Below are 15372 nucleotides of genomic sequence, written 5' to 3'. Positions count from 1 at the left end.
GAAACATAGTGAGACCTTGTCTCTATAAAAAATTAAGAAAAAAAATTAGCCAGGTGTGGTCACACCCACCTGTGGTTTCAGCTTCCCAGGAGGCTGAGGCAGGGCGATCGCTTGAGTCCAGGAGGTTGAGGTTAAAGTGAACTGTGATCGTGCCACTGCACACCAGCCTGGACAACAGAGGGAGACCCTGTCTCAAAAAAAAAAAAAAAAAAGAAACTTATGTGATTAGTACTTAAGTATTGGTTAATTAATGGAACAAAAGGTATGTGTGTGTATTTTAGTAATCACAATGGCATGTATATTCCTCTTAGAATAGTGTGTATGAGATATACATATATATATATATATATATATATATATATATATGTTCTATAATGTTGATGCTATATGATTTTTCAGATGTTAACTCTTGACCTCTCAGAAGTTTATGTCTTCTCCATTGGAAACTCCCAGTTCTAACATTCTACTTTTGCCTGGAACTCCTAGTAGGCCATCTTGTTGTTAATTACATCTTATTCTTTCTGTTTTTATAGCATTAGTTTACCTCACTAGAAAGTTTTGGAGTTTTCTAAGTAGACCTTTTCCAGTTGAAGTGACAAGAAGCTCCAGTCCAGCACCTTCTTTCTCCTTTCAGGCTTGCATGCTTGTCTTTCAACCCGATCTTGATGTCGACCTCCCTGACCTAGCCAATGAGAGCGAAGTGATTATTTGTCTCGACTGCTCCAGTTCCATGGAGGGTGTGACATTTTTGCAAGCCAAGCAAATTGCCTTGCATGCGCTGTCCTTGGTGGGTGAGAAGCACAAAGTAAACATTATCCAGTTTGGCACAGGTGAGTGCGCTTTGGCCCTGGTCCTGCGTGTGCTTCCCCCACGTGTGAATCACGCTCCGTAGAACTGACTGCTGTGGGTGCCTGACCCCGCCTGTGCAGTGAGAAGCAGCCTAGTATGAAACTGAAGAACAAGAGCTCTGGAGCTGGACCCCCTAGGTCCAGATTCCAGCTGTACCACTCACAGGCTCTGTGTCACCTTGGGTGTGCTACTTGAACTTCTGCTGCCTCCGTTTCCTCATCTGCCATCTGAGGATAATTGTCCCTAACTCACAGTGTTGCTGTGAGGAGGATTAAGCTAATATATGTAAAGGATTTTTAAACTGTGCCTGTTCCATAGTAAGTGAGATATAAATGCTACTGTTGTCATTAGCAACTGAACCAAATGCAAAACCCTTGGTCTGTTGAGTAGGAGGTCCCAAGTCTAAGGACAAAACATTTGCCATCAGCACAGTCATAGAAAATCTGTAAGGAATGGTCTCAGGAAGCATCCAGCCAGCACCGCTAGAAGGGAGGTAGTGCCACCCTCGGGGTGGGGCCCAGGGACGTCTCAGCCACTAGAAGGCAGCACTTTGGGGATGAGAGGTGCGTAGAGTGGACTGAGGGGACAGTCCTGTCCTATTGATTCTCATCCTCTGTGCCATCCAGCAGAAGGCCCAGCCCCTTTTCCCCAGAGGTACGGTCTTCTGCTGCTGCTGGGACCAAGGTCGGATAAGCATGGGGAGTGCAAAGGGCATGAGCAGAGACTGTGGCCTTCCAGCGGCCAAGCTGCTGAGGCCATTGCAATGCCCTGCACCTTTGCACAAGCGATCTGCATGTACACATGGAATTCGACTCAACATTTTGCATAGTAAAGCACCACAGTTTGAATGCTCTATGATGTATTATTTAGAAAAATAGCGTGGTGATTTTTTTCTTTTTTTGAGACAGAGTCTTGCTTTGTTGCCCAGGCTGGAATGCGGTGGTGCGATCTCAGCTCACTGCAACCTCTGCCTCCTGGCCTCAGCCTCCCCACTGGCTGGGATTACAGGTGCCCACCACCACACGCAGCTAATTTTTGTATTTTTAGCAGACACAGGGTTTCACCATGTTGACCAGGGCTGGTCTTGAACTCCTGACCTCAGGTGATCCACCCACGTCGGCCTCCCAAAGTGCTGGGATTGCAGGCATGAGCCACCATGCCTGGCCTGTGGTGAATCTTTTGTATGTTAAAATTATCAAACAGTTTTCTAAAAAGGAAGATGCACACATAAATATATAACATCCTTTACGACAGCCGTGATGGTATGAAGTAACATGATTGATTGTTAGTGGTCAAGCAAGTGAACGTGTGGAAGCAGCACCTCATGCTGATCTTATTACACAGGTTACAAGGAGTTATTTTCGTATCCTAAGCATATCACAAGCAATATCGCGGCAACAGAGTTCATCATGGTGAGTGCAAGGGGCTTCCTGTGTCTCTTGGGTCTTTTCCTACCACGCTTTAGGGGGACCTCCAGGGTTTAGGCCCCTCAAACCACCATCAGAGCACCCCTAGTCCTGTGCTTTTTGTATATTGGTGGGGTCTTTATTTCATTAATTAAAATGATAATAAACTCATTAAGGAAAAATTGGAAATTAAAAAGAACAGAAAGAAAAAATCCACCCATGTCCTACCACCCTAATGCAACTAGCATTAACAGCTTTGAGAAGTTTTCTTCTGTCCTTTGTTTTTTTTCCTCTTGAAATGCAGCCAGCTTCATCTAAATGAGTTAAGGTTTAAAAAAAAAAAAAGAAAGAAAGAGAAAAGAAATGCTGGGTGTGTTGGCTCACACCTGTAATCTCAGCACTTTGGGAGGCCAAGGCGGGTGGATCACCTGAGGTCAGGAATTCGAGACCAACCTGGGCAACATGGTGAAACCTCATTTCTACTTACAATACAAAAAATTAGCCAGATGTGGTGGCAGACACCTGTAATCCCAGCTACTTGGGAGGCTGAGGCAGGAGAATCATGTGAACCCAGGAAGTGGAGGTTGCAGTGAGCCAAGATTGCGCCACTGCACTCCAGCCTGGGCAATGACGGAGCGAGACTCCATCTCAAAGAAAAAAAAAAAGGAAGAAAATAAAATAATAATAAAATTAAGCAAACTAAGACTGACCAGCTGCCTCAGCCAGGCTGGCAAATCCAGGGCTGATTGGATGGGACATTTCTTCCCGTAGACGTCATAGTCCTCTGGAAACTGTAAAAAATCAAATAAGCATGAGGTGATAATATTATAGTTGGGAGGCCGAGACGGGTGGATCACGAGGTCAGGAGATCGAGACCATCCTGGCTAACACGGTGAAACCCCGTCTCTACTAAAAAATACAAAAAACTAGCCGGGCGTGGTGGCGCCGCCTGTAGTCCCAGCTACTCGGGAGGCTGAGGCAGGAGAATGGCGTAAACCCGGGAGGCGGAGCTTGCAGTGAGCCGAGATCCGGCCACTGCACTCCAGCCTGGGCGACAGAGCGAGACTCCGTCTCAAAAAAAAAAAAAAAAAAAAAAAAAGTTACTGCGTGACATCAAATAAACTAAAAGGACATAAGTTTAGTTGTTTCACAAGTGTATAATTAGGGAAAGAAAATCTTTTTTTTTTTTTTTTTTTTTGAGACGGAGTCTCGCTCTGCCGCCCAGGCTGGAGTGCAGTGGCCGGATCTCGGCTCACTACAAGCTCCGCCTCCCGGGTTCACGCCATTCTCCTGCCTCAGCCTCCCGAGTAGCTGGGACTACAGGTGCCGCCACCACGCCCGGCTAGTTTTTTTTTTTGTATTTTTAGTAGAGACGGGGTTTCACCGTGGTCTCGATCTCCTGACCTTGTGATCCGCCCGCCTTGGCCTCCCAAAGTGCTGGGATTACAGGCGTGAGCCACCGCGCCCGGCCAAGAAAATATTTTCAGTGTCACTATCTCTCTACACTGTCCTTAGATGTGTCAGTGATGACAGCAAATGGTGACTGTATCCAACAAGGAGAACATAATCTTTCACTTCATTTCCTCCAGTCGGCCACACCTACCATGGGGAACACAGACTTCTGGAAAACGCTCCGATATCTTAGCTTATTGTACCCTGCTCGAGGGTCACGGAACATTCTCCTGGTATCTGATGGGCACCTCCAGGACGAGAGCCTGACGTTGCAGCTGGTGAAGAGGAGCCGCCCCCACACCAGGTTATTCGCCTGCGGTATCGGGTGAGTCTCAGAGAGCTGGTCACACAGTCCAGACCCACGGGGAGGTCTTCTTGTTGGCCTGCACAGAACTTTTGCAAGCTTGGAAGTTGACACTAGAATACGGAAGCCTTACAGCACAGAGGGATGGGGCTCCGGGCTCCCGGCCAGACTGCCTGAGTCTCAGAACCTGGGCTGGCCACTCATTAGCTGTGTGACCTGGGGCAAGTTCCTTAACCTCTCATCTGTAAAACCAAGATGATCATGAAAATACCTACGTCCTAGGGTTGCTGAGGAATAAATGAACTCATACATAGAAAGCACTCAGAACAGAACTGACCCAAAAAGCACCAAATCGATATTAGATGTTATTATTTAGCATAAGAATCCATATCTAGGCCGGGCGCAGTGGCTCAAGCCTGTAATCCCAGCACTTTGGGAGGCCGAGACGGGCGGATCACGAGGTCAGGAGATCGAGACCATCCTGGCTAACACGGTGAAACCCCGTCTCTACTAAAAAAAATACAAAAAATTAGCCGGGCGAGGTGGTGGGCGCCTGTGGTCCCAGCTACTCGGGAGGCTGAGGCAGGAGAATGGCGTGAACTCAGTGAGCTGAGATCCGGCCACTGCACTCCAGCCTGGGCGACAGAGCCCGACTCCGTCTCAAAAAAAAAAGAATCCGTATCTCTAGCTTGTCCCACTGGCCTGGGCGCACCTCCTCACTGGCTGTGCTGGACTCGTGCTGAGAGCACATGACCTCCAGGCAGACCTCACTGGGCTGCTAACGGACGGAAGCTGTAGCTACCAGTAACCCACGTTAAGGATCTTCTAGTCAATGTTATGATCATCACCAGTTAATATGGGGGGTAAAGACAAATCCAGTCTTTATCCATAGGTTGAAAAACATCTTGGAAATTATTTTCATAAGCTCTTTTTCTGAAAAATAATTGATCTTTTCTTTAATATTTCAGGAGGAACTCCTCTAAGCAAGGAGTTCTTGATAGTTGTAGAACTGTTTTTTTTTTTTGAGACGAGTCTCGCTCTGTCGCCCAGGCTGGAGTACAGTGGCCGGATCTCAGCTCACTGCAAGCTCCGCCTCCCAGGTTCACGCCATTCTCCTGCCTCAGCCTCCCGAGTAGCTGGGACTACAGGCGCCCGCCACCTCGCCCGGCTAGTTTTTTTGTATTTTTTAGTAGAGACGGGGTTTCACTGTGCTAGCCAGGATGGTCTGGATCTCCTGACCTCGTGATCCGCCCGTCTCGGCCTCCCAAAGTGCTGGGATTACAGGCGTGAGCCACCGCGCCCAGCCAGTTGTAGAACTGTTGTAGAGAGAAAAGTAATCGGGCACTTGTCATTTAAATGGCAGAGATGCCCTTTGCTGGAGTGCGAGTTGCTTCTTTATGCCTTTTGCTATGTTGATGTGTATCAGATTTTAAGAGGTAGACTTTATTCACTCTTTGCCAGCTCTAGGCCTTTGGGATCAGATTCAGGCAATATTGTTATTGATGGAAATTAAGTTGATATCTTTGTCAACATTCTGATATCTTATAGGGTTGTTTTTAGAGTCATCTGCTCCCTCCCTCAGTGAATTGGAAGTGAAGAATTTCAACTTTTTTTCTGTTTGAAGGACAAGTCAGTCCTCTGATAGATGGGAGCTTAAATTAGCCAGACTTTCAGATGTTTCCTCCTATTACCTCTTTCTCTGTTTAACCTCAGCTACACACGAGTACATTTCTTCCCCACGTCACGTCTCTCCTATTGAGCTGTGAGCTTTCTCAACACTGTTAACATGTACTTCAAAAATATTTCTCCAATGTCTTAAAAATTAAAACATGTGAAATGTAATCAGTCCTACAGCAAATCGTCACATCCTAAGGATTTTGTCCCAGTGTGGTGCCGGAGTATTTGAATATTTTAATGCAAAATCCAAGCACAGTTGGAGAAAACAGGTATGTTTTTTAAACATCTGGTGTTATATTTACATTTGGAAATCTCACATTCTTCCAAGGCTGAGAAATAGGAACATCTGTGTTTCCTTGAGTGAGAAGGGAGCCATAAAGAGGCAAGTGCTGCCGCAGGTGTGAGCCCTGCCTCAGGACGGCACTAGCGGGAACTCAGGAGTTCCTCAGCAGGTCATTCTCCCAGCTCATAGTTTGATTTCTGCCTTAAAAATGATGGACTGATTTTTTAAAGTGAATTATTAAATATGTTTTGCTGAAATTAATTTTCCTTATGATAAAATTTAGCATTTTAAACTTTTTTTTTTTTTTTTTGAGACAGAGTCTCGCTCTGTCACCCAGGCTGCAGTGCAGTGGCGCCATCTCGGCTCACTGCAAGCTCCGCTTCCCAGGTTCGCGCCATTCTCCTGCCTTAGCCTCCCGACTAGTTGGGACTACAGGTGCCCGCCACCAACCCCGGCTAATTTTTTTGTATTTTTAGTAGAGAAGGGGTTTCACCGTGTTAGCCAGGATGGTCTCGATCTCCTGACCTCGTGATCTGCCCACCTCGACCTCCCAAAGTGCTGGGATTATAGGCGTGAGCCAGCGTGCCCAGTCATTTTAACCATTTTTAAGTGTACAATTTAGTGGTATTAGCTACATTCACAATGCTGTGCAACCATCACTGTCTTCGAACTATTTCATCAGCCCAAACAGAAACTACATACTCATTAAACAGTAACTCCACATTCCCTCCTACACCCAGCGCCTGCTAACCACGACTGAATGTTCTGTCTCTATGACTTTGCCTATTCTGAGTATCTCATATAAGTGGAGTCATAGGACATTGTTCTTTTATGTCTGGCTTATTTCACTTAGCATGATGTTTTTAACATCTGTCTATGTTGTAGCATGTGTCAGAATTTCCCTTCTTTTTCAAGCTGAATAATATTCCATTGTATGGAGAGACCACATTTTGCTTATCCGTTCACCTATCAGTGGCCACTGGGGTTGTGTCTGTCCTTTGGCTATTGTGAATAATGCTGCTATGACCATGGGTATACAAGTGTCTGTGTGAGTCTGCTTTCGATTCTGGATACGTGCGTAGTGTGGGATTGCTGGATCCTATGGTCGTTCTGTGTTTCGTTTTTTGGGGAATTGCCATGCTATCTTCCATAGCAGCTGCATCATTTTACATTCCCACCACCAGTGCACCAGGATTCCAGTTCTTCCACATCCTCACCAACACTCATCATTCCTTTCTTTTCCATATTGACTGAAATCAATCAGCTTTTCTTTGGTTTGTTTTGGTTTTTGAGACACAGTGTTGCTCGGTCATCTAGGCTGGAGTGCAGTGATGCAATCCTAGCTCGCCACAGCCTTGACTTCCTGAGCTCAAGTGATCCTCCCACCTCAGCCTCCAGAGTAACTGGGACTACAGACATATGCCACCACTTTTTTTCTATTGCTTTTTATTTGTTTGTTTGTTTTTTGTTCGTTGGTGTTTTTTGAGACAGGGTATCACTTTGTCACTCAGGCTGGAATGCAGTGGTGCAACCTTGGCTCACTGCAGCCCTGACATCCTGGTGTCAAGCCATCTTCTTCCCTCACCCCCGAAGTAGGTGGGACTACAGGCCCACACCACCACACCTGGCTAATTTTTTGTATTTTTTGTAGAGACAGGGTTTCGCCATGGGCCCAGGCTGGTCTCGAATCCCAAGCTCAAGCAGTTTTGTGTGCCTTGGCCTCCCAAAGTGCTGAGATTACAGGCATGAGCCACTCTGCCCAGCCAGCACTTTAATAACAGCTATCCCACTGGGTGTGAAATGGAATCTCACTGTGGTTCTGATTTGCACTTCCCTTATGACTAGTGATGCAAGCATCTTTTCATGTACTTGTTGGCTTTTGTGTATCTTCTTTGGAGAAATAGCTATTCCAGTACTGGAATCTACTCTTACCAAGGTTGCATATTAGTAATTAGCTAATGGAATAATTTCAGGATGCTTTGTAAATGTAAAGGTTGTGATCATGCTATTATTTAAAATTCTAGCTGGGCATGGTGGCTCATGCCTATAACCCCAGCACTTTGGGAGGCTAAGGTGGATCACCTGAGGTAAGGAATTCGAGACCAACCTGGGCAACATGGTGAAACGCCATCTCTACTAAAAATACAAAAATTAGTTGGGTGTGGTGGCACCGACTAATGCTGGGGGCAGGAAAATCACTTGAACCTGGGAGGCAGAGGTTGCAGTGAGCCAAGATTGTGCCACTGCACTCCAGTCTAGGTGACAGAGCAAGACTCCATCTCAAAATAAAATAATTAAAATAAAATAAAATAATGTTTAAAATCTTTTCGGGAAAGTGCCCTGTAGCAGGAGGGAGAGAAAGTACTGAAGAGTTATACAATTCCCAAAGAATAGAAGGTATACTTTGTTTTTAATGTGAAGTAACTATTTGCTGGATGGAGCATTGAAAGAGAAATAATTCCTCTTTTATAAATAGATAGAAGACCAAATGACTAGGCTATGTTCTCCAAGCTGCCACTCTGTCTCGGTCAAATGGCAGCAACTCAACCCAGATGCGCCTGAGGCCCTGCAGGCCCCAGCCCAGGTGCCGTCCTTGTTTCGCAATGATCGACTCCTTGTCTACGGATTCATTCCTCACTGCACACAGGTAAGAAGGCACAGAGTTTGTTATTCTATGGGAAGACCAATGTATTTTGCTATATTTTTTCTGTCTTCTTCCCTCCCCTTCTCACCAGCAGATTTTCTTCTTCTGGGAACATAGCTGGTGGTTAGCCAGGGCTTTGGGGAGGCTTCTAACTTTCATTGAAAGGGGAGAGGAAATCACCAAAAGAATTTCTGTTAAACCAAGACACTGCAGAGTGGAAAGGCTAATGAGGAATTTATTTTTTTTCCCATTTCAGGCAACTCTGTGCGCACTAATTCAAGAGAAAGAATTTTGTACAATGGTGTCGACTACTGAGCTTCAGAAGACAACTGGAACTGTAAGATTCAAAACCTAAACTATCGACCCATTGTTTGAAAGTTATGATGTTATATTTCCATATATGATGCTCTATGTCAAGCTTGTCCAACCCACGGCCCAGGGCAGCTTTGAATGCAGTCCAACACAAATTCGTAAACTTTCTTTTTTTTTTAATTATATTTTAAGTTCTAGGGTACACGTGCACAACGTGCAGGTTTGTTACATATGTATACATGTGCCATGTTGGTGTGCTGCACCCATTAACTCGTCATTTACATTAGGTATATCTCCTAATGCTATCCCTCCCCACTACCCCCTCCCCACAATAGGCCCCAGTGTGTGATGTTCCCCTTCCTGTATCCAAGTGATCTCATTGTTCAATTCCCACCTATGAGTGAGAACATGTGGGGTTTGGTTTTCTGTTCTTGCGATAGTTTGCTGAGAATGATGGTTTCCAGCTGCATCCATGTCCCTACAAAGGACACAAACTCATCCTTTTTTATGGCTGCATAGTATTCCATGGTGTATATGTGCCACATTTTCTTAATCCAGTCTGTCACTGTTGGACATTTGGGTTGATTCCAAGTCTTTGCTATTGTGAATAGTGCCACAATAAACATACGTGTGCATGTGTCTTTAGAGCAGCATGACTTCTAATCCTTTGGGTATATCCCCAGTAATGCGATGGCTGGGTCAAATGGTATTTCTAGTTCCAGGTCCTTGAAGAATTACCACACTGTCTTCCACAATGGTTGAACTAGTTTACAGTCCCACCAACGGTGTAAAAGTGTTACTATTTCTCCACATCCTCTCCAGCACCTGTTGTTTCCTGATTTTTTAATGATTGCCATTCTAACTGGTGTGAGATGGTATCTCATTGTGGTTTAGATTTGCATTTCTCTGATGGTGAGTGATGATGAGCATTTTTTCATGTGTCTGTTGGCTGTATGAATGTCTTCTTCTGAGAAGTGTCTGTTCATATCCTTTGCCCACTTTTTGATGAGGTTGTGTCTTTTTTTCTTGTAAATTTGTTTGAGTTCTTTGTAGGTTCTGGATATTAGCCCTTTGTCAGATGAGTAGATTGCAAAAATTTTCTCCCATTCTGTAGGTTGCCTGTTCACTCTGATGGTAGTTTCTTTTGCTGTGCAGAAGCTCTTTAGTTTAATTAAATCCCATTTGTCAATTTTGGCTTTTGTTGCTGTTGCTTTTGGTGTTTTAGACATGAAGTCCTTGCCCATGCCTGTGTCCTGAATAGTATTGCCTAGGTTTTCTTCTAGGATTTTTATGGTTTTAGGTCTAACATTTAAGTCTTTAAACCATCTTGAATTAATTTTTGTATGAGGAGTAAGGAAAGGATTCAGTTTCAGCTTTCTACTTATGGCTAGCCAATTTTACCAGCACCATTTATTAAATAGGGAATCCTTTCCCCATTTCTTGTTTTTGTCAGGTTTGTCAAAGATCAGATGGCTGTAGATGTATGGTATTATTCCTGAGGGCTCTGTTCTGTTCCATTGGTCTATATCTCTGTTTTGGTACCAGTACCATGCTGTTTTGGTTACTGTAGCCTTGTAGTACAGTTTGAAGTCAGGTAGCGTGATGCCTCCAGCTTTGTTCTTTTGGCTTAGGATTGTCTTGGCAATGCGGGCTCTTTTTTGGTTCCATATGAACTTTAAAGCAGTTTTTTCCAATTCTGTGAAGAAACTCATTGGTAGCTTAATGGGGATGGCATTGAATCTATAAATTACCTTGGGCAGTATGGCCATTTTCACAATATTGATTCTTCCTATCCATGAGCATGGTATGTTCTTCCATTTGTTTGTGTCCTCTTTTATTTCACTGAGCAGTGGTTTGTAGTTCTCCTTGAAGAGGTCCTTCACATCCCTTGTAAGTTGGATTTCTAGGTATTTTATTATCTTTGGAGCTATTGTGAATGGGAGTTCATTTGTGATTTGACTCTCTATTTGTCTCTTACTGGTGTATAAGAATGCTTGTGATTTTTGCACATTGATTTTGTATCCTGAGACTTTGCTGAAGTTGCTTATCAGCTTAAGGAGATTTTGGGCTGAGACAATGGGGTTTTCTAAATATACAATCATGTCATCTGCAAACAGGGACAATTTGACTTCTTCTTTTCCTGAGTACCCTTTCTTTCTTTCTCTTGCCTGATTGCCCTAGCCAGAACTTCCAACACTATGTTGAATAGGAGTGGTGAGAGAGGGCATCCCTGTCTTGTGCCAGTTTTCAAAGGGAATGCTTCCAGTTTTTGCCCATTTAGTATGATATTGGCTGTGGGTTTGTCATAAATAGCTCTTATTATTTTGAGATACGTTTCATCAATACCGAGTTTATTGAGTTTTTAGCATGAAGGCTGTTGAATTTTGTCAAAGGCCTTTTCTTCATCTATTGAGATAATCATGTGGTTTTTGTCTTTGGTTCTGTTTATGTGCTGGATTATGTTTGTTGATTTGCGTATGTTGAACTAGCCTTGCATCCCAGGGATGAAGCCCACTTGATCATGGTGGATAAGCTTTTTGATGTGCTGCTGGATTCGGTTTGCCAGTATTTTATTGAGGATTTTTGCATCGATGTTCATCAGGGATATTGGTCTAAAATTCTCTTTGTTTGTTGTGTCTGTGCCAGGCTTTGGTATCAGGATGATGTTGGCCTCGTAAAATGAGTTAGGGAGGATTCCCTCTTTTTCTATTGATTGGAATAGATTCAGAAGGAATGGTACCAACTCCTCCTTGTACCTCCGGTAGAATTCGGCTGTGAATCTGTCTGGTCCTGGACTTTTTTTGGCTGGTTGGCTATTAATTATTGCCTCAATTTCAGAGCCTGCTGTTGGTCTATTCAGGGATTCAACTTCTTCCTGGTTTAGTCTTGGGAGAGTGTAAGTGTCCAGGTAATTGTCCATTTCTTCTAGGTTTTCTAGTTTATTAGCGTAGAGGTGTTTATAGTATTCTCTGATGGTAGTTTGTATTTCTGTGGGGTCGGTGGAGATATCCCCTTTATCATTTTTTTATTGTGTCGATTTGATTCTTCTCTCTTTTCTTCTTTAGTAGTCTTGCTAGCAGTCTATCAATTTTGTTGATCTTTTCAAAAAACCAGCTCCTGGATTCATTGATTTTTTGGAGGGTTTTTTGTATCTCTATCTCCTTCAGTTCTGCTTTGATCTTAGTTATTTCTTGCCTTCTGCTAGCTTTTGAATGTGTTTGCTCTTGCTTCTCTAGTTTTTTTAATTGTGATGTTAGGGTGTCAATTTTAGATCTTTCCTGCTTTCTCTTGTGGGCATTTAGTGCTATAAATTTCCCTCTACACACTGCTTTAAATGTGTCCCAGAGATTCTGGTATGTTGTATCTTTGTTCTCATTGGTTTCAAAGAACATCTTTATTTCTGCCTTCATTTCGTTATGTACCCAGTAGTCATTCAGGAGCAGGTTATTCAGTTTCCATGTAGTTGAGCGGTTTTGATTGAGTTTCTTAGTCCTGAGTTCTAGTTTGATGGCACTGTGGTCTGAGAGACAGTTTGTTATAATTTCTGTTCTTGTACATTTGCTGAGGAGTGCTTTACTTCCAACTATGTGGTCAATTTTGGAATAAATGCAATGTGGTGCTGAGAAGAATGTATATTCTGTTGATTTGGGGTGGAGAGTTCTGTAGATGTCTATTAGGTCCGCTTGGTGCAGAGTTGAGTTCATTTCCTGGATATCCTTGTTAACTTTCTGTCTCGTTGATCTGTCTAATGTTGACAGTGGGGTGTTAAAGTCTCCCATTATTATTGTATGGGAGTCTAAGTCTCTTTGTAAGTCTCTAAGGACTTGCTTTATGAATCTGGGTGCTCATGTATTGGGTGCATATATATTTAGGATAGTTAGCTCTTCCTGATGAATTGATCCTTTTACCATTATGTAATGGCCTTCTTTGTCTCTTTTGATCTTTGATGGTTTAAAGTCTGTTTTATCAGAGACTAGAATTGCAACCCCTGCTTTTTTTTGTTTTCCATTTTCTTGGTAGATCTTCCTCCATACGTTTATTTTGAGCCTATGTGTGTCTCTGCAAGTGAGATGAGTCTCGTGAATAAAGCAAACTGATGGGTCTTGACTCTTTATCAAATTTGCCAGTCTGTGTCTTTTAATTGGACCATTTCGTCCATTTACATTTAAGGTTAATATTGTTATGTGTGAACTTGATCCTGTCATTGTGATATTAGCTGGTTATTTTGCTCGTTAGTTGATGGAGTTTCTTCCTAGCATCGATGGTCTTTACATTTTGGCATGTTTTTGCAGTGGCCGGTACTGGTTGTTCCTTTCTATGTTTAGTGCTTCCTTCAGGATCTCTTGTAGGGCAGGCCTGGTGGTGACAAAATCTCTAAGCATTTGCTTGTCTGTAAAGGATTTTATTTCTCCTTCACTTATGAAACTTAGTTTGGCTGGATAGGAAATTCTGGGTTGAAAATTCTTTTCTTTAAGAATGTTGAATATTGGCCCCCACTCTCTTCTGGCTTGTAGAGTTTCTGCCGGGAGGTCTGCTGTTAGTCTGATAGGCTTCCCTTTGTGGGTAACCCAACCTTTCTCTCTGGCTGCCCTTAACATTTTTTCCTTCATTTCAACTTTGGTGAATCTGCCAATTATGTGTCTTGGAGTTGCTCTTCTCGAGGATTATCTTTGTGGTGTTCTCTGTATTTCCTGAATTTGAATGTTGACCTGCCTTGCTAGGTTGGGGAAGTTCTCCTGGATGATATCCTGCAGAGTGTTTTCCAACTTGGTTCCATTTTCCCCCTCACTTTCAGGCACACCAATCAGACGTAGATTTGGTTTTTTCACATAGTCCCATATTTCTTGGAGGCTTTGTTCACTTCTTTTTACTCTTTTTTCTCTACACTTCTCTTCTCGCTTCATTTCATTCATTTGATCTTCAATTGCTGATACTCTTTCTTCCAGTTGATCGAGTCAGTTACTGAAGCTTGTGCATTTGTCATGTAGTTCTCGTGTTATGGTTTTCATCTCTATCAGTTCTTCTAAGGACTTCTCTACATTGGTTATTCTAGTTAGCCATTCGTCACATCTTTTTTCAAGGTTTTTATTTTCTTTGCACTGGTTACGTAGTTCCTCCTTTAGCTCTGAGAAGTTTGATCGACTGAAGCCGTCTTCTCTCAGCTCGTCAAAGTCATTGCCCGTCCAGCTTTGTTCGGTTGCTGGTGATGAGCTGTGTTCCTTTGAGGGGGAGATGCGCTCTGATTTTTTGAATTTCCATCTTTTCTGCACTGCTTTTTCCATATCTTTGTGGTTTTCTCTGCCTTTGGTCTTTGATGATGGTGACTTACTGATGGGGTTTTGGTGTGGGTGTCCTTTCTGTTTGATAGTTTTCCTTCTAACAGTCAGGACCCTCAGCTGCAGGTCTGTTGGAGTTTGCTTGAGGTCCACTCTAGACCCTGTTTGCCGGGGTATCAGCAGCGGAGGCTGCAGAAGATAAAATATTGCTGAACAGTGAGTGTTGCTGTCTGATTCTTGCTCTGGAAGCTTCGTCTCAGAGGTGCACCCAGCCATGTGAAGTGTGGGGTGTCGGTCTGGGGGATGTCCCCCAGTTAAGCTACTCAGGGGTCAGGGACCCACTTGAGCAGGCAGTCTGTCTGTTCTCAGATCTAAACCTCTGTGCTGGGAGATCCACTGCTCTCTTTCAAAGCTGTCAGACAGGGACATTTACCTCTGCTGAGGTTTCTGCTGCTTTTTGTTTAGCTCTGCCCTGTCCCCAGACCTGGAGTCTACAGAGGCAGACGGGCCTTCTTGAGCTGTGGTGGGCTCCACCCAGTTCGAGCTTCCAGGCAGCTTTGTTTACCTACTTAAGCCTCAGCAATGGCAGGCACCTCTCCCCCAGCCTCGCTGCCGCCTTGCAGTTAGATCTCAGACTGCTGTGCTAGCAATGAGGGAGGCTCTGTGGGCCTGGGAGGCTCTGTGGGCATGAGACCCTCCGGGCCAGGTGTGGGATATAATCTCCTGGTGTGCCGTTTGCTAAGACCTTTGGTAAAGCGCAGTATTAGGGTGAGAGTTATCCAATTTTCCAGGTGTTGTGTGTCTCAATTTCCTTTGGCTAGGAAAAGGAATTCCCTTCCCCCTTGTGCTTGCCAGGTGAGGCGATACCTCGCCCTGCTTCACCTCTCACTAGTTGGGCGGCACCCGCGGACCAGCACCAACTGTCCGACACGCCCCAGTGAGATGAACCCGGTACCTCAGTTGAAAATGCCGAAATCACCCGTCTTCTGTGTGGCTCACGCCGGGAGCTGGAGGCTGGAGCTGTTCCTATTCGGCCATCTTGCCATAAACTTTCTTAAAACTTTATGAAATTTTTTTGCAAGTTTTTTTTTCCAGCTCATCAGCTATCATTATTGTATTTTATGTGTCACACAAGACAATTCTTCTTCTTCCATTGTGGCCCAAGGAAG

At 44.0% G+C, this 15372-nt stretch overlaps 1 protein-coding gene across 1 annotated transcript in view; it reads left to right on the top strand.

Moving 5' to 3' along the window:
• LOC105490236 (poly(ADP-ribose) polymerase family member 4) overlaps nucleotides 1-15372 on the top strand; it is a 92725-nt gene that overhangs the window by 51532 nt on the left and 25821 nt on the right. Inside the window, exons 22-27 of the mRNA XM_071081530.1 lie at nucleotides 635-830; nucleotides 2194-2261; nucleotides 3845-4032; nucleotides 5858-5957; nucleotides 8448-8618; nucleotides 8872-8952. Of these exons, the coding sequence (XP_070937631.1) occupies nucleotides 635-830; nucleotides 2194-2261; nucleotides 3845-4032; nucleotides 5858-5957; nucleotides 8448-8618; nucleotides 8872-8952 (804 nt within the window). The remainder of the gene's footprint in view (nucleotides 1-634; nucleotides 831-2193; nucleotides 2262-3844; nucleotides 4033-5857; nucleotides 5958-8447; nucleotides 8619-8871; nucleotides 8953-15372) is intronic.

This window comes from Macaca nemestrina, chromosome 16, assembly GCF_043159975.1.
Source record: "Macaca nemestrina isolate mMacNem1 chromosome 16, mMacNem.hap1, whole genome shotgun sequence".
NCBI classification, from domain to species: domain Eukaryota; kingdom Metazoa; phylum Chordata; class Mammalia; order Primates; family Cercopithecidae; genus Macaca; species Macaca nemestrina.
This window is presented reverse-complemented; position numbering and strand designations above follow the sequence as displayed.